This window comes from Oncorhynchus kisutch, linkage group LG15, assembly GCF_002021735.2.
Source record: "Oncorhynchus kisutch isolate 150728-3 linkage group LG15, Okis_V2, whole genome shotgun sequence".
NCBI lineage: Eukaryota > Metazoa > Chordata > Actinopteri > Salmoniformes > Salmonidae > Oncorhynchus > Oncorhynchus kisutch.
Window position 1 is genome coordinate 74,219,045 of NC_034188.2, and position 19,920 is coordinate 74,238,964.

General features: G+C 44.6%; 1 protein-coding gene across 2 annotated transcripts in view; it reads left to right on the forward strand.

Annotated features, from left to right (window-relative positions):
• The first annotated feature begins 4,644 nt into the window (after positions 1–4,644).
• Positions 4,645–19,920, forward strand: part of LOC109880975 (ephrin type-A receptor 4) — a 62,770-nt gene continuing 47,494 nt past the window's right edge. Inside the window, exons 1-3 of one of the 2 annotated variants that reach the window (XM_031791098.1) lie at positions 4,645–4,840; positions 6,382–6,449; positions 8,778–9,441. In XM_031791098.1, the coding sequence (XP_031646958.1) occupies positions 4,744–4,840; positions 6,382–6,449; positions 8,778–9,441 (829 nt within the window). In that variant the 5' untranslated portion in view covers positions 4,645–4,743. The remainder of the gene's footprint in view (positions 4,841–6,381; positions 6,450–8,777; positions 9,442–19,920) is intronic. The other variant, XM_031791097.1, reaches the window with a different exon arrangement.

Consider the following 19,920-nt stretch of genomic DNA (forward strand, 5'->3'; position numbering starts at 1 on the left):
ATGAATTGTTCAGCAGTCTAATAGCTTGGGAGTAGAAACTGTCGAGGAGCCTTTTGGTCCTAGACTTCCTGCTCCGGTACCACTTGCCTTGCGGTAGCAGAGATAACAGTCTATAACTTGGATGACTGGAGTCTCTGACAATTCTATGGGGCTTTCCTCTGACACCGCCTGTTATATAGGTCCTGGATGGCAGGAAGCTTGACCCCAGTGAAGCACTGGGCCGTTCGCACTTCCCTCTGTAGCGCCTTACGGTTAGATGCCGAACAGTTGCCATACCAGACGGGATGCAACCGGTCAGGATGGTCTCGCTGCTACAGCTGTAGAACCTTTTGAGGATCTCGATACCCATGCCAAATCTTTTCAGTCTCCTGAGGGGAAAAAGGTTTTGCCGTGCTCTCTTCACGACTGTCTTGGTATGTTTGGACCATGATAGTTTGTTGGTGATGTGGACACCAAGGAACTTGAAACTCACGACCCGCTCCACTCCAGCCCCGTTGATGTTAATGGGGGCCTGTTCAGCCCACCTTTTCCTGTAGTCCACGATCAGCTCCTTTGTCTTGCTCACTTTGAGGGAGAGGTTGTCGTCCTGGCACCACACTGACCTCCTCCCTATAGGCTCTCTCATCATTGTCAGTGATCAGGCCTACCGCTGTTGTGTTGTCAGCAAACTTAATGATGGTGTTGGAGTCGTGTTTGGTGGTGTTGCAGTCGTGGGTGAACAGGGAATACAGGAGGGGACTAAGTACACACCCCTGAGGGGCCCCAGTGTTAAGGATAGTGTGCTCTTACCACCTGGGGGCTGCCCATCAGGAAGTCCAGGATCCAGTTAAAGAGGGAGGTGTTTAGTCCCAGTGTCCTTAGCTTAGTGATGAGCTTCGTGGGCACTATGGTGTTGAACGTTGAGCTGTAGTCAATGAACCGCATTCTCACATAGGTCTTCCTTTTGTCCATGTGGGGAAAGGGCAGTGTGGAGTGCGAATGAGATTGCGTCACCTGTGGATCTGTTGGGGCGGTATGTGAATTGGAGTGGGTCTAGGGTGTTCGGGAGGATGCTGTTGATGTGAACCAATGACCAGCCTCAAAGCAATTCATGGCTACCGACCTGAGTGCTACGGGGCGGTAATCATTTAGGCAGGTCACCTTCGCTTCCTTGTGCACAGGGACTATGGTGGTCTGCTATGGTGGTCTGCAGGGAGAGGTTGAGAATGTCATAGTGGGATTTTTTATTAGCGTCCGGATTAGTCTCCCGCTCCTTGAAAGCGGCATCTCTAGCCTTTAGTTCGATGCGGATGTTGCCTGTAATCCATGGCTTCTGGTTGGGATATGTACGTACAGTCACTGTGGGGGCGACGTCATCGATGCACTTATTGGTGAAGCCGATGACTGAGGTGGTCTATACCTCAAAGCCATTGGATGAATCCCGGAACATATTCCAGTCTGTGCTAGCAAAACAGTCCTGTTCCCAGGCAAAATGCACATAGGCAGGTGTAACCTACAGTTTACACATCCAAGTGGGATCTTAAGCAATTGTTTATTGCAGGATCTAACATATCATACGAAATGGATGACATAGTACACAATTCCAGTGTTAATTTGCTAAATTGTAATTACTCCGCTACTATGGCCTATTTATTGCCTTACCTCCTTACTCCATTTGCACACATTGTATATAGATTGTTCTATTGTGTTATTGACTGTACTTTTGTTTATCCCATGTGTAACTCTGTGTTGTTGTTTATTGTCGCACTGCTTTGCTTTATCTTGGACAGGTCGCAGTTGTAAATGAGAACTTGTTCTCAACTAGCCTATCTGGTTAAATAAAGGTGAAATATATACAGTGCCTTGCGAAAGTATTCGGCCCCCTTGAACTTTGCGACCTTTTGCCACATTTCAGGCTTCAAACATAAAGATATAAAACTGTATTTTTTTGTGAAGAATCAACAACAAGTGGGACACAATCATGAAGTGGAACGACATTTATTGGATATTCCAAACTTTTTTAACAAATCAAAAACTGAAAAATTGGGCGTGCAAAATTATTCAGCCCCCTTAAGTTAATACTTTGTAGCGCCACCTTTTGCTGCGATTACAGCTGTAAGTCACTTGGGGTATGTCTCTATCAGTTTTGCACATCGAGAGACTGAAAATCTTTCCCATTCCTCCTTGCAAAACAGCTCGAGCTCAGTGAGGTTGGATGGAGAGCATTTGTGAACAGCAGTTTTCAGTTCTTTCCACAGATTCAGGTCTGGACTTTGACTTGGCCATTCTAACACCTGGATATGTTTATTTTTGAACCATTCCATTGTAGATTTTGCTTTATGTTTTGGATCATTGTCTTGTTGGAAGACAAATCTCCGTCCCAGTCTCAGGTCTTTTGCAGACTCCATCAGGTTTTCTTCCAGAATGGTCCTGTATTTGGCTCCATCCATCTTCCCATCAATTGTAACCATCTTCCCTGTCCCTGCTGAAGAAAAGCAGGCCCAAACCATGATGCTGCCACCACCATGTTTGACAGTGGGGATGTTGTGTTCAGGGTGATGAGCTATGTTGCTTTTACGCCAAACACAACGTTTTGCATTGTTGCCAAAAAGTTCCATTTTGGTTTCATCTGACCAGAGCACCTTTTTCCACATGTTTGGTGTGTCTCCCAGGTGGCTTGTGGCAAACTTTAAACGACACGTTTTATGGATATCTTTAAGAAATGGCTTTCTTCTTGCCACTCTTCCATAAAGGCCAGATTTGTGCAATATACGACTGATTGTTGTCCTATGGACAGAGTCTCCCACCTCAGCTGTAGATCTCTGCAGTTCATCCAGAGTGATCATGGGCCTCTTGGCTGCATCTCTGATCAGTCTTCTCCTTGTATGAGCTGAAAGTTTAGAGGGACGGCCAGGTCTTGGTAGATTTGCAGTGGTCTGATACTCCTTCCATTTCAATATTATCGCTTGCACAGTGCTCCTTGGGATGTTTAAAGCTTGGGAAATCTTTTTGTATCCAAATCCGGCTTTAAACTTCTTCACAACAGTATCTCAGACCTGCCTGGTGTGTTCCTTGTTCTTCATGATGCTCTCTGCGCTTTTAACGGACCTCTGAGACTATCACAGTGCAGGTGCATTTATACGGAGACTTGATTACACACAGGTGGATTGTATTTATCATCATTAGTCATTTAGGTCAACATTGGATCATTCAGAGATCCTCACTGAACCTCTGGAGAGAGTTTGCTGCACTGAAAGTAAAGGGGCTGAATAATTTTGCACGCCCAATTTTTCAGTTTTTGATTTGCTAAAAAAGTTTGAAATATCCAATAAATGTCGTTCCACTTCATGATTGTGTCCCCCTTGTTGTTGATTCTTCACAAAAAAATACAGTTTTATATCTTTATGTTTGAAGCCTGAAATGTGGCAAAAGGTCGCAAAGTTCAAGGGGGCCGAATACTTTTGCAAGGCACTGTATATATATTTTAAAACGAATGAGTCATGATCGGGAAGAACTATGGGTAACCTGCTGGCCCTTGTGTATGTATTAGTGACTGTGTGAGGTGATGCGAGAACTTCCCACCTATGCCACGAAGATGGCCCTCTGCGGCTCACTGAAGCCTGCCTGGAGGCTGCAAAACTTGGCTCATCCCGCAGGAGCATGGAGAAAGATCCAGCTTGCGTAGGAGGACGTGAGGGAGGAAGGGAGGGTGAAGAAGACATGGAAATAGACAGACAGGCTGAACCAAAAGGGAGAACACAGGATTTTTCAAAACCGAATAATGCCTTCATTGTTTGAGGAAAAACCCAAAGGAAAACATTAGGTTACTCTTGTCGATTTATTTCTAGACCTTTAGGCGTTAAATGTTTGTTATCACAACTCAGGGATGGATCCCCATATGTATCAGCCCAACACACCTTAATTCCAATTCAACCTAGATAAAATGCTATTTGAATAACGACTATAATCAATAACACGGGATTCGTGGCCATCATGCATCACATAATTGTTATGATCAATTTCCCAAAGTGGAATTTCGTGTTATGTAATTGTGTCATGCTCTTACTTGTTCCATAATCCAATATATACAGACTATCTGTGATTGTATCCGCTAGGTGGCGACCATGGTCTAAAGTGTTTCATCTTGGACAGCGCTGCACATCACTGGAGACAACTTTCATATGGGGATCACAAGGCGGTCCAATGACGAGTAGGCGGTTTAACTCACGTTATGAGAAAAATGACAAATATCTGCCTACACATGACAACGACTAGTCCGAAGAAATAATTAAGATTTTTAGGATTCTTTGAGCAAAGCATTTTTGAGACACGTGCTATAGCCTAGACTTAATTAGGGATACCAATGTTGAAACGTTACTGGGAATTTCATCTTTATTATTAATAACAATGTAACGACATTATCTTGGAGGTTTATTGGTTGTCTTTAACAAGAAAAGGAGTGGTGTCCGCATGAAAGAAATGCACTAAATATTACAGTAACAACTGGCCCTGTACACAGTCCCATTTGGCCCAGTGTCCACTCATGGCTGAGGGGTAGGGGGACAGTTAATGATTATTTGGCCGTTTGCCCGTTCACTGCGTTTCCTATTTGGAATGACTGCCGCGTCAGAGCGCTCAGACCCGCCTCCCGGCTGTTTTCGGAGCATCGCTCTATCCCTGCTTCAAACGCATATTCCACAGGGAGAGAGAGTGAGCAAGACCTGCGAGGAGCGGACGAACGACGAGAAAAAAGGCGAACGACAAATGGCACTCATGGCTGGGATTTTGTTTACGGCGACCTTTGTGCTGCTTGGGATTTCTACGTTCGTTTCTTCGGCACGGATTTACCCTCCAAACGAAGGTAAGACCTGGAATAACAGCGGAGCCCCGTCTTGGACTTCTTCTCCGTTAGTTTATACTCCGTCCACTTCGTGTGTGAGACGGACCACGAGCCCGTTGTCCCGTAGCTATTCTGGACTCGTGCAAGAACCTGCAGCACTCAAATAAGGGGGAAACACAATTATTTTGCTCAACAACATGTGCCATTATTCTCTGACATTGGATTTCCATATGCGTCAAACCCATCGAACGTTTTGTGTCGTAGACTACTTGGTCCTTTTGGTACCCAAATTGTTGAATGCGCTTGGCAGAAAGCCGGAGCGTATGAAGTCTATATGGGGCTCTAGCAGGGTCCGAGTGGAGTGCTGGGAAGTCTTACTTCAGAGTTTCTGTTAATTAAGCAACAGTCACCTTCTTCAACAAAATGTAATTTTTTCTTGAGCCATATAGGCTACAAAGACTCGATTTTATGTAGCAATCATTATTGCTTTGGACAGCATCTGTGTCTGGTTTTGTGCAGGACGGTGGTGCAACCCCCCCCCCCCCTTCCAAAATGAGCCATGTTATTTTAGTTCATAACCATGTATTGCAGTCGCAGTTCTGTACAATAATCCCCACTCAATTATCATGTGGCTCTTGTGCATTTCCTATGTCAAATGCATTAACTTCAAAACAATACTCAAATAATTACCTAAGCCAAGTAATTTCAGATAAATGTTAACATTAAATTAAATCCACTTTCTAAAATTAAATTCAGTGAACATTTAAATATTGCGCCGGCAGGGTAGCCTAGTGTTTAGAGCGTTGGACTAGTAACCGGAAGGTTGCAAGTTCAAACACCCGAGTTGACAAGGTACAAATCTGTCGTTCTGCCCCTGAACAGGCAGTTAACCCACTGTTCCTAGGCCGTCATTGAACATAAGAATTTGTTCTTAACTGACTTGCCTAGTTAAATAAAGGTACAATAAAAAAGCGCTTACAACTGAGATTTTCGTCACTGCGCACTGAGAAGATTGCACGGATTATTTTTGATTTCTCACTGAAGCAAATTAATTTAGTCCGTGCTCCTCTAATTGACTTCGATTGATCATCATCGAATCTCAGGAGGTAAAACAGACAAACGGAGTCTCCAATATCTGGGCCTATTTCTTAACCAAACATCCAGTTTTACTCACTGGGTTACAATGACAATACCCTTGGTTCTTTATACAAATATCAATGGGGTCCCTTTATGTTTTTAATCACAAATCCCCCTGAAAAAAATATCAACATTAAGCATTTGAGTAATCCAAACATATGACATATTTTATGGAGTTATATGCGTGGACATGGGCCTATAGATAGGTCCTTACACATCGATCATTAGCCTATTTCTGACTGGTTTTTCGTTGAGCAGATTGCGCAGAATTATTTTCCTTGATCAAACTGCATAACTATCCAACTATGGTAACATAACAGCACCGTGGCTTTTCCAAACGGTATATTAGCACTGTAGACCAGATTACACATCATCCGTGTTATGAACAGTCTATAACTGCTCACTTCACTTTCTATGTTTTTCAGTGACGTTACTGGACTCCAGATCCGTAGCGGGGGAGTTGGGCTGGGTCGCCAACCCAACAGAAGGAGGGGTAAGTGCCCCTCGTTAGGACGCGAGTCCCCCGTTGATTCAAAATGGAGAGATGATGTCCTCTATAGCCTACCGCCCCCCTCCCTCCTCTCTCTCTACTTGCAGTAATGGTCAGATTCTAGTCCGATACTGTAGCGGGCGTCGGGTTTCCTGAATAGACCGCGGATTGAATCGGTCTTTGTGGAGAAACTTTATATCCTTTTCCCCCATTGAGGCGCGGGGGAGAGGAACTTGGCAGCACAGAAAGGGCCCTCTGGAATGGATGAATGAAGGGAAAGGGCAGCGGGTTTCAGTCCTCGCTGTATGATTGGATTGGGCCATAAAGCGATAGGGAATGTGATCGGACTAAATGCGTGATCCCGTGGTCTAATTGGGATATATATATAGTTGCGCTGATCATGTACAGAGTGCGACTGTTTCGGGAATGGCCGCGAAGGGGCCCGTGGTGCGCGCGGCTGGGTCCTGTCTGGCACACTCCCCTGTCAGTTGTTCTCCGAGCAGAAGCAGCAGCAGCACTGGCGTCTGATTAATTGCATGAGACCATCTTATAGTTTTAGTCGTATTTATAGACTAAACCAACAAGGTGTCTCAAAGTAGAGCAACATATGCTATCCAAGAGCAATGACGTTCTTCTGTTTTTTCAGACATCTTCTGGCATATCCATTATATTTTAATGGTACTGTTTATCGTATGCTATAGACCCATAAAAGAAAGGTTGATCTTTTGTTGCAGCTCCGCCTCTCCAACTCTTGTTTTATTCACCATGGGGTTGAGTTGTTGTTCAATGAACTTGGTTCGTGTGTGCTGCTGTGCAGCGGAGGTTACGGAGTCTCACCCATGTTTAGAGTTATCTCCCCTACTCAAAGGAATAGTGCTTTGAACGAGATGATTTATGATAACACGTTGAATCAAATAAAGCGCAGGATACACCCTTCCCCGTAGTAATAGCTCTGTTTGGGCTCCTTTCTCTGCATACTATATAGTCCTAACCAGATACAAGCAGAAGGCTGGTTTATCTGCTTTTGTTTTTAAATGCAATAAATTAGAAAACCCTTTTTTAACCTCATTATGAAAAATGTAAAGGCCCAGCGAAGTGAAAAACGTGATTTACCTGTTTTTATGTATATTTCCACACATATTTCCACAATAATGTGAAATTGTGAAAATTATGATGATGCCCTTTTAGTGCAAGAACTGTTTGAAAAGACTGCCTGAAATTACAGCCTGTTTTGGTGGGATAGAGTTTTGGCCTGTCTGTTGACATCACCAGGTGGTAAATGAGCTAATAGACCAATAAGAAAGAGATTTCCAAACCTCTCTGCCAATAAAAAGCTAGTTCTCAGTTTTCCCCTCCCCACTCAGACCACTCCCATACAGTCCTAGCAAAATTCTTTACTCTTTGCTGAGAAGCTATTTTGTTTCTTTTTTGACCAATATAATTGAAAACAATCACAGTAAGGTCCTTAATTGTTACCCAGAAATGATTAGATATTGAGATAAAAACTGCTGCATTGGATCTTTATGAGCATGCCATAATGCCCCCAATGCCTTTCAAAACACCATATACCCTAGGCTCTTTATCATAAATAAAACAAACATTGCTCCTATAATAATAAACCAGCCAGTCATCAATAACGTAATCCATACACCCGATCCACATGTGTGCTGTCAAAACCCTCTCCCTCACCAAAATAATTTGTATACCTACAGAAAGAACACTATTTTTTTCTATTGGGTTTCTGTTCAAATCACTTGGGTTTCTATTCTAATCACTATAAGCCATTACAGACTTAGGGCCTATCCATTGGCTCATACATAAGATTGTTTCAATACCCCCTTTCTCTTTGCTCTCTTTCTGTATTTCTCTCCATTTCGTGACCTTTACATTTAGCGTGAAGTTATGGGGATTTACATTGAGACATTACATTTGACATTATAGTAATAATGAATGGTGCACGTTCCCCAAGGATTTGGTTGGTTTCCTTTCATGTGGAGATAAAACCTACTAGTCAGGATTGAATACAGTACAGTAGGCCTGTGTGTACTTATTTCTGCCTGTACCAGTAGTAGTTTCATTATAAAAGGCCTTTCTATTTATATTAGGCCTTGTCATGCATTTATTATTCTTGAATTGACAAGCTTGGCCATTAAATAATTGGCCTACTGGGACACAGATATTGAGTCACCATTTTGCTATGGTCTTTCTCAATGCTCTTTCTCAGTGCAAGTCAATGTTTTTATGTGGCCTACCATTTTCCAGAATTTTCTAATGTTGATATAATGTTTGTCAAATGTTTTCCTAACATTGTCTCTGTGTTTGTGTCCTCAGTGGGAGGAGGTGAGCATCATGGATGAGAAGAACATTCCCATCAGGACGTACCAGGTGTGTAACGTCATGGAACCCAACCAGAACAACTGGCTTAGAACGGACTGGATCCTCCGAGGTGGCGCCCAGCGTGTCTACATCGAGATCAAGTTCACCCTGCGCGACTGTAACAGCCTCCCTGGTGTCATGGGAACCTGTAAGGAGACCTTCAACCTCTACTACTATGAGTCCAACAACGACAAGGAGCGCTACATCCGAGAGAACCAGTTTGGCAAGATTGACACGGTGGCAGCCGACGAGAGCTTCACCCAGGTGGACATCGGAGATCGCATCATGAAGCTGAACACGGAGGTCAGGGACGTCGGAGCCTTGACCCGGAAGGGTTTCTACCTGGCCTTCCAGGACGTGGGAGCCTGCATCGCCCTGGTGTCTGTCAGGGTGTTCTATAAGAAGTGTCCCATGGCTGTGAGGAACCTGGCCCAGTTCCCTGACACCATCACCGGGGCCGACACCTCCTCACTGGTGGAAGTCCGAGGATCCTGCGTTCATAATTCTGAGGAGCGTGACGTTCCCAAAATGTACTGCGGGGCGGACGGAGAGTGGCTGGTGCCCATCGGGAACTGCCTGTGTAACCCGGGATTCGAGGAGAGGAATGCTAAATGCCAGGGTAAGTTAAGGAGAGAAATCTTCGTCTGCCTCAGATATATATTCCTTTAGTCGCTGGCAGCAGCTGTTCTGCAAGGTTATTTATACTTGTCTCTATCTTTCTCTCTTCATTCACCTTCTATCTCTATCTCCATACAGAAGCCTGCTTCTTTATCATATCTCCCTCCTCTCTCTCTGTAGGTCTCTTTGCCTCACTCCCTCCATGTATTCCGCTCTCTTTGTCCCTCATTCTCTCCCTCTTGCCCCCTCTCCTCTATTCACCAACCTCTCTCTCTGTTGCTTGTTGTCTCTCTCTCCTCCACCCCTCACTGCGTCTATCCTAAATGGTATCAGGCTGGGTAATAGAAGCAGTGATGATTGTAAATTCCGTAATTATCCAGGCCATTGGGATGTTTTAGTTAGGACAGGGGAACAGGCCTTCTATTGGGATGTGTTAGTTCGACCAGGGGAACAGGCCTGCCTGTCTGCTGTGTGTCTCTGGTGGCTAAATTGCTCAGAAGAGATCAGTCTTAATAGATACCAGTAGATGCCAGTCTGTCTCTCTCCTCCTAGCCCCAACACCAGACCCAATCCCAGCCAGATGATTCCCAGTCCCTCTCTCTATCTCCTCCCCACCCCAACACCAGCCCAAATCCAAGCTAGATGATTCCCAGTCCCTCTCTCTCCTCCCCAACCCAGCTCCAATCCCAACCAGATGTTTCCAATTCTCAGTCAGATGATTCTCAGCAGGGCCAGTGCTCATTCACCTCATTATATGCTGGTGGATGAGAGGTGGAAAGAAACACACACACACACACACACACACACACACACACACACACACACACACACACACACACACACACACACACACACACACACACACACACACACACACACACACACACACACGGCATTGAGGATGAGGGGGAAAAATGCTACAAGTGTTTGTTTTACTCTTCCATCTCAATGATCCCTCTTGGTTCTGTTTAATGTTTGAGTGGCTATACGTAGTGGATGTCTTATATTAACCATCAGCATATGAATAAAAACACGGCAATGCAAGAAAACAAAATTCTACTCAAAAGCCAGCGGAGAATCTGTCGATACAATTACCAAGGATATATAGGCCTGCTGTGTGTTTCTCTCTTGGTGCGTGGCTACAATGGGGGACGGGCCACTCTACCTACCTTCATTTACGGGGGAGCCTTTAAGCTCTATCTCAGAGGACTAATTGCCTGACAAACAGGCCTGGTGATTTAGGGTACTAGGGCTGGCTCCTTCTGAGGGGGGACGAGGAGGGCGCACTGAGGTACAAATGGTCACAGATGGTGTGTGTGTGGGAAAGGTTGCGGGTGAGGGGGTAGCATTTCGTGGCAAGAATGTTCTTTGGAATGGAGCCCGTCTCCCCTGTTGGTGGCTGTGGCTGTGTGGATAGCTGGGGCCAGTTTCTCACTCCCCTGGGTTGTCTTCAAAGAAGGAGAAGGCAGAGATGGAGGGATGAAGGAGAGCAGATTGAGGGTAGTTAAATACACTTGTTCAATTCAGTTAATCTCTTTAAATGATTATGTATCATTACTGGTTTGAGTCAGCAATATTTAGTTCCCTCTCATACCAATCTTACGGGCAACTATCACATCAGAGTTAGTTCAGACACACACTCACGTTCTGCCTGGGTCTCCATGGCTACCAGAGCGTCAGTCCAGGGTTCATCTCAGTGTTTGATGGGTTAAAGGGTGGAGCTCACTGTCAGCCTTCAAGTGCACCGATGAGCTGGTTAATATTCCACAGCATGACGAGGCAGAATAGTGGGGGGCTCAACTTCAATATAATCATGTGGTCCAAGACACTAAAGAGGGGCTGAGATGGGGGGTTGGGCCTCAAGTCCTCTGTCAGAAAGAGGGTGTGTGTGTGTGCAAAGGTTATGGGGGTACCTAGGCCTCTGGTTCCCAGCAGTGGTGAGTGAATGGGACTCCTCCATCATTGTTGGAGCAGTGAGGTTGGGGGGTGTGTGGGTTAGGGGGGGTCAGGGGATTGTGAACGCTGGCTGAGGGTCAAAGGTCACTAAGTTGTTCATCCATCTTGCTGGTATGTGTGACAAGGTCGTGGGCCAGGATTGATTAAGATGTCAGTATCCTGACAGCTGGGTGCTCGGGGGCCGCCAGGATGTACACAGAGCACAGGGGCCAAGGGGTAAAGAGGCCAGGCAGGGCCCCCCGAGGATGACCGGGGGTTTGCTTTTGGGTACCTTTCTTTTCTCTCTCATTCCCTTGTTTCTATGAGCTTGGGTAGCAGGGTAGCGCTCTCTCCCGCTAGTCGTCTGTTGAGGGTGACTCCATTGTTGGGGGGGGGGTCATGTGTTTGTATGTGTGAGTGTGTGTACCGATGTGTGTGTTTATGTGTGAGTTAGTCTGTATATTGCGTTCATGTGGGTTAATGTGTGTGACTGTGTGTTTGTGTTAGAGGTTCGACAGATTATGATTTTTCAACGCTGATACCGATACCGATTATTGGAGGCCCAAAAAAGCCAATACCGATTAATCGGACAATTTTTCCCCCAATTTATTTGTAATAATGACAATTACAACAATACTGAATGAACACTTATTTTAACTTAATATAATACATCAATAAAATCAATTTAGCCTCAAGTAAATAATGAAACATGTTCAATTTGGTTTAAATAATGCAAAAACAAAGTGTTGGAGAAGAAAGTAAAAGTGCAATATGTGCCATGTAAGAAAGCTAACGTTTCAGTTCCTTGCTCAGAACATGAGAACATATGAAAGCTGGTGGTTCCTTTTAACATGAGTCTTCAATATTCCCAGGTAAGAAGTTGATAGGCTTGAAGTCATAAACAGCGCAATGCTTGACGCACAACGAAGAGCTGCTGGCAACACACACGAAAGTGCTGTTTGAATTAATGTTTACGCGCCTGCTTCTGCCTACCACCGCTCAGTCAAATACTTAGATACTTGTATGCTTGTATGCTCAGTCAGATTATATGCAACGCAGGACACGCTAGATAATATCTAGTAATATCATCAACCATGTGTAGTTAACTAGTGATTATGATTGATTGTTTTTTTACAAGATAAGTTTAATGCTAGCTAGCAACTTACCTTGGCTTACTGCATTCGTGTAACAGGCAGTCAGTCTCCTTGTGGAGTGCAACGAGAGAGGCAGGTCGTTATTGCGTTGGACTAGTTAACTGTAAGGTTGCAAGAATGGATCCCCGAGCTGACAAGGTGAAAATCTGTCATTCTGCCCCTGAACGAGGCAGTTAACCCACTGTTCCTAGGCGGTCATTTGACTTGCCTAGTTAAATAAAGGTATACATTTTTTTTTTTTATCGGCAAATCAGCGCCCCAAAATACCGATTTCCGATTGTTATGGAAACTTGAAATCGGCCCTAATTAATCGGCCACTCCGATTAATCGGTCGACCTCTAGTTTGTGTGTACAGGTTTGTATGTGTATTGTGTTCATGTGTGTGCGTTTCTGTGTGTATGTGTTGGAGGCAGGCGACTTGGGAAGTGTGAGAGTCGTGTGGAGCGAGGAGCAGGATGGGTGAGAAAGGGTAGTAGAGGTCGGTGCCGTTTAAGATGGAAGATACTCATAGAATTTTTTTTTATATATATGGGCATGTCCTTATTTCTATTACAGCATATTGGATGACTGTCATTTCTATTCCATTCAGACAGTTCAATGTAACATTGATACGTTTAGGCTACTACATGATACTCTAATTTTCTCTGTACCCATCATGAGTTTCTATTGGACAAATTCAGGTATGTTTATCCCCCTTTCATTCCATTTTCTTCCGTTTAAGAAACGTTTTTCAACAGAATCGACAGAATGAATACAACCCTGATCACACGAAAACGGTTCACTTTCCAAGCCTCGTATAATTGTTGTATCCTTCTGCCATCTACGCGCTCTCCTCCTCTCACCTTATCCCTTCGCTTGTGGACATCGGTGCACAACACAACAGCCGGTCTGTGACCAGGCGAAAAAACCTTTCCAACTCATACCTTCATATCATAACTGCTACACACAGCCTACATCGTTGTCACCATATTAGCTAACGTAATGTCATAGTCAACATAGCTACTAGAACTAACACATTAGTAAATCCCCTACAATAATGCAGTACATTGTACACACTGTAAGCAGTTTAGCAGTTACACCAGCGGGCTACGGGGCCATTAAATTACTAAAACCAAAAGCTTACCTTGACTTGGAAGAGTTCCAGTGTTGGATAGTTATAGCGTGCTAGCTAACATAGCATCCCTCTGTTTGAGCCGGGTGTTTGAGTAGTCTAAACTAGCTAGCTGCATTTGCTACCTAAGTTAGATGAAATTAAGAAGTTTGTTTGTGGAAGGCAGTGAGCACCGTGAGCCTCCTAAGTTTTGTATTGAAGTTCATATACCCAGAGGAGGACAGAATCTAGATGTCCTCCAGCTACACCCTGGTGCCTCCCTACAGAGTCCTGTTGAGGCTACTGTAGACCTTAATTGCAAAACAGTGTGCTTTAATCAAATCAAACTTTATTTGTCACATGCGCCGAATACAACAACTGTAGACCTAACCGTGAAATGCTTACGTACAAGCCCTTAACCAACAGTGCAGTTCAAGAAGAGTTTAGAAAATATTTACCAAATAAACTAAAGTAAATGTCAATGTAGTAGTCCGGGGGCCATTTGATTAATTGTTCAGCAGTCTAATGGCTTGGGGGTAGAAGCTGTTAAGAAGCCTTTTGGTCTTAGACTAAGCACTCCGGTAACGCTTGCCGTGTGGTAGCAGAAAAAACGATCTATGACTTGGGTGACTGGAGTCTCTGACAATTTTATAGGCTTACCTATACACACACACACACACACACACACACACACACACACACACACACACACACACACACACACACACACACACACACACACACACACACACACACACACACACCGCCTATTATATAGGTCCTGGATTGCAGGAAGCTTGGCCCCAGTGATGTACTGGGCCGTACGCACTACCCTCTGTAGCGCCTTACGGTCAGATGCCGATCAGTTGCCATACCAGGCCGTGGTGCAACCAGACAGGATGTTCTCGATGGTGCAGCTGTAGAACATTTTGAGGATCTGGGGACCCATGCCAAATCTTTTCAGTCTCCTGAGGGGGAAAAGGTTTTGTTGTGCCCTCTTCACAAATGTCTTGGTGTGTTTGGACCATGATAAATCGTTGGTGATGTGGACACCAAGGAACTTGAAACTCTCGATCCGCTCCACTACAGCCCCGTTGATGTTAATGGGGGCCTGTTCGGCCCGCCTTTTCCTGTAGTCCACGATCAGCTCCTTTGTCTTGCTCACATTGAACGAGAGGTTGTTGTCCTGGCACCACACTGTCAATTATCTGATCTTCTCCCTATAGGCTATCTCATCGTTATCGGTAATCAGGCCTACCACTGTTGTGTCGTCAGCAAACTTAATTGTGTTGGAGTCGTGTTTGGCCACACAGTCATGGGTGAACATGGAGTAAGGGAGGGGACTAAGTACACACCCATGAGGGGCCCCAGTGTTGGGGATCAGTGTGGCAGACAATTTGTTGCCTACCTTTACCACCTGGTGGCGGCCCGTCAGGAAGTCCAGAATTCAGTTGCAGAGGGAGGTGTTTAGTCCCAAGGTCCTTAGCTTAGTGATGAGCTTCGTGGGCACTATGGTGTTGAATACTGAGCTGTAGTCAATGAACAGCATTCTCGCATGTGTTCCTTTTGTCCATGTGGGAAAGGGCAGTGTGGAGTGTGATTGATATTGCATCATCTGTGGATCTGTTGGGGCGGTATGCGAATTGGAGTGGGTCTAAGGTATCCGGGAGGATGCTGTTGATGTCAGCCATGACCAGCCTTTCAAAGCACTTCATGGCTACTGAAGTGAGTGCTATGGGGCGGTAATCATTTAGGCAGGTCACCTTCGCTTCCTTGGGTACAGGGACTATGGTGGTATTCTTGAAACATGTAGGTATTACAGACTCAGTCAGGGAGAGGTTGAAAATGTCTGTGAAGACACTTGCCAGTTGGTCCGCGCATGCTTTGAGTTCAAGTCCTGGTAATCTGTCTGGCCCAGTGGCTTTGTGAATATTGACCTGTTTAAAGGTCTTGCTCACATCGGCTACTGAGAGCGTGACACAGTCATTCAGAACAGCTGATGCTCTAGTGCATGCTTCAGTGTTTCTTGCCTCGAAGCGAGCATAAAAGGCATTTAGCTCGTCTGGTTGTCTCGCGTCACTGGGGAGCTCGCGTCTAGGTTTCTCTTTGTAGTCCATAATAGTTTTCAAGCCCTGCCACATCCGACGAGCGTCAGAGCCGGTGTAGTAGGATTCAATCTTAATTGTGTATTGACGCTTTGCTTGTTGGATGGTTTGTCTGAGGGCATAACGGGATTTCTTATAGGCGTCCGGATTAGTGTCCTGCTCCTTGAAAGCGGCAGCTCTAGCCTTTAGATCGATGCGGATGTTGCCTGTCATCCATGGCATCTGGTTGGGAAATGTACGTACGGTCACTTTGGGACGATATCATCGATGCACTTATTGATGAAGCTGATGACTGAGGTGGTATACTCCTCAGTGCCATTGGATGAATCCCGGAACATATTCCAGTCTGTTCATTGCAAAACAGTCCTGTAGCGTAGCATCCGCGTCATCTGACCACTTCTGTATTGAGCGAGTCACTGGTACTTCCTGCTTTAGTTTTTGCTTGCAAGCAGGAATCAGGAGGATATAATTATGGTCGGATTTGCCAAATGGAGGATGGGGGAGAACTTTGTGTGCATCTCTGTGTGTGGAGTAAAGGTGATCTAGAGGTTTTTTCCCTCTGGTTGCACATGTGCACGCTGGTAAAAATGTGGTAAAACTGATTTAAATTTGCTTCCATTAAAGTCCCCAGCTACTAGGCGCACTGCTTCTGGGTGAGCATTTTCTTGTTTGCTTATGGCCTTATAGAGGTGTTTGTAGTTGCAGCATCAGTCTGTGGTGGTAAATAGACAGCTATGAATAATATAGATGAAAACTCTCTTGGTAGATAGTGTGGTCTACAACTTATCATAAGATACTTTACCTCAGGTGAGCAATACCTCGAGAATTCTTTAATATTAGACATCACGCACCAACTGTTATTGACAAAAAGGCACACACCCCCACCCCTCGTTTTACCAGACGTAGCTTCTCTGTTCTGCCGGTGCATTGAAAATACCTCCAGCTCTATATTGTCCACGTCGTCGTTCAGCCACGATTCAGTGAAACGTAGGATATTACAGTTCTTAATGTCCCATTAGTAGGATAATCATATTTGTAGGTCATCCATTTTATTTTCCAATGATTGCATGTTAGCAAGTAGAATTGATGCAACGGGAGTTTACTCCCTCTAGTCCCTCGTGACTCGCCTACGGTGCAGGCAGCCTGATCTGCATCCTTTTTTCCTCCATCTTTTCTTCATGCAAATGACATGGATCTGGACCTGTTCCCGGGAGAGCAGTATCTCTTTCTCGTCGGACTCATTAAAGGAAAAAGCTTCTTGCAGTCCGTAGTGAGTAATCCCAGTTCTGATGTTCAGAACTGGTTCAGGTTCAGGTCATAAGAGATGGAAGCAGCAACATTATGTACAATATACGTAAAAAAAATAAGCTACGAACACAAACATTTTTTAAATAATAATTGCACAATTGATTACGCAATGTAAAACGTCAGCCATCCTCTTCGGCGCCATTTCGGCGTCCTAATCAATGATTTGGTGACGTGAATATATTTTGTGTAGTTTTATCTAAAAAGGATAACTTTTTAAATGTTTCACTATTTTAAGTTTTATGAAATTCACTGAGGAGGTTGGTCCTCCTCTTCCTCCTCTGAGGAGCCTCCACTGAGGACATAGTTGGAGTTTACAGGTTGGCTGAACCGTAAAGGTGGCAGACTGTTTTGACACCTCTCATCAGGGAGGGAGGGTAGTGGGGAGCAGACTGGTATTTGATGGTTGAGCTGCTAAACCTCTTCACCATCTATACAAACACCACATCAAGGACAGGACCACCGCTGCTCTTCAAAGCCAACCTACCCACCTGTTTTGTTGAAGCAAGAATGAGTGTGTTTGTGTGTGTACGACCAGATTAGTGTCAGAGAGAGGAATGATTGTAGCCCAAGAGTGTGATAGTCGTGTTTTCCCTCGATTCCCCTAACCTTAACCTGTTGATCCTGACCATAGACCTTCTCAACTGAAAATGGTTCAAATTGTTGGATTATGAGGTATTACATATGACACAGCTTTCCAGTATTAATGTAGTCTCTCTCTCTCTCTCTCTCTCTCTCTCTCTCTCTCTCTCTCTCTCTATTCAATTCAATTCAAGGGGCTTTATTGGCATGTGTTAACCTTGCCAAAGCAAGTGAGCTAGATAATATACAAAAGTGAAATAAACAATAAAAATTAACAGTAAACATTACACATACAGAAGTTTCAAAACAATAAAAACACTACAAATGTCATATTATATATATACAGTGTTGTGACGACTGGTTGCCCTTTTCTTGTGGCAACAGGTCACAAATCTTGCTGCTGTGATGGCACACTGTGGTATTTCACCCAGTAGATATGGGAGTTTATCAAAATCGGGTTCCTTTTTTGAACTCTTTGTGGATCTGTGTAATCTGAGGGAAATATGTGTCTCTAGTTATATGGTCATACATTTGGCAGGAGGTTAGGAAGTGCAGCTCAGTTTCCACCTCATTTTGTGGGCTGTGCGCACATAGCCTGTCTTCTCTTGAGAGCCATGTCTGCCTACGGCGGCCTTTCTCAATAGCAAGGCTATGCTCAGAGTCTGTACATAGTCAAAGCTTTCCTTAAGTTTGAATCAGTCACAGTGGTCAGGTATTATGCCACTGTGAACTCTCTGTTCTGGGCCAAATAGCATTCTAGTTTGCTGTTTTTTTGTTAATTCTTTCCAATGTGTCAAGTAATTATCTTTTTGTTTTTTCATGATTTGGTTGGGTCTAATTGTGCTGCTGTCCTGGGGCTCTGTTCACAAACACAAACAAACCCCACAGAGCCCCAGGACAGCAGCACAATTACACCCAACCAAATCATGAGAAAACAAAAGATAATTACTTGACACATTGGAAAGAATTAACAAGGATCAGCTTGCTTAAGGGACTCTTCTCCAGGTTCATCTCTCTGTAGGTGATGGCTTTGTTATGGAAGGTTTGGGAATCGCTTCCTTTTAGGTGGTTGTAGAATTTAATGGCTCTTTTCTGGATTTTGATAATTAGTGGGTATCAGCCTAATTCTGCTCTGCATACATTATTTGGTGTCCTACGTTGTACACGGAGGATATTTTTTGCAGAATTCTGCATGCAGAGTCTCAGTTTGTCCCATTTTGTGAAGGCTTGGTTGGTGAGCGGACCCCAGACCTCACAACCATAAAGGGCAATGGGCTCTATGACTGATTCAAGTATTTTTTTGCCAGATCCTAATTGGTATGTTGAATTTTATTTTCCTTTTGATGGCATTGAATGCCCTTCTTGCCCTGTCTCTCAGATCGTTCACAGCTTTGTGGAAGTTACCTGTGGCGCTGATGTTTAGGCCAAGGTATGTATAGTTTTTTTGTGTGCTCTAGGGCAATAGTGTCTAGATGGAATTTAATTTGTATTTGTGGTCCTGCCGACTGGACCTTTTTGGAACACCATTGTATTGGTCTTACTGAGATTTACTGTCAAGGCCCAGGTCTGGCCGAATCTATGTAGAAGATCTAGGTGCTGCTGTAGGCCCTCCTTGGTTGGTGACAGAAGCACCAGATCATTAGCAAACAGTAGACATTTGACTTTCTCTCTCTCTCACTCTCTCTGTCTCTCTCTGTCTCTGTCTCTCTGTCTGTCTCTCTGTCTCTCTCTGTCTGTCTGTCTCTCTCTCTCTGTCTGTCTGTCTGTCTGTCTGTCTGTCTGTCTGTCTGTCTCTCTCTCTCTCTGTCTCTCTGTCTCTCTGTCTCTCTGTCTCTCTGTCTCTCTCTCTCTCTGTCTGTCTGTCTCTCTCTCTCTCTGTCTCTCTCTCTCTCTCTCTCTCTCTCTCGCTCTCTCTCTGTCTGTCTCTCGCTGTCTCTCTCTCTCTATCTCTCTCTGTCTCTCTCTCTCTGTCTCTCTCTCTTGCTCTCTCTCTGTCTCTCTGTCTGTCTCTCTCTCTCGCTCTCTCTCTGTCTGTCTCTCTGTCTCTCTCTCTGTCTGTCTCTCACTGTCTCTCTCTCTGTCTCTCGCTGTCTCTCTCTCTGTCTGTCTCTCTCTGTTTCTCTCTCTCTGTCTGTCTCTCGCTGTCTCTCTCTCACTCTCTCGCTCGCTCCGTCTCTCTCTCTCTTCTCTGTCTCTCTCTGTCTGTCTCTCTCTATCTGTCTCTCTGTCTCTCTGTCTCTCTCTATCTGTCTCTCTGTCTCTCTGTCTCTCTCTATCTGTCTCTCTGTCTCTCTGTCTCTCTCTATCTG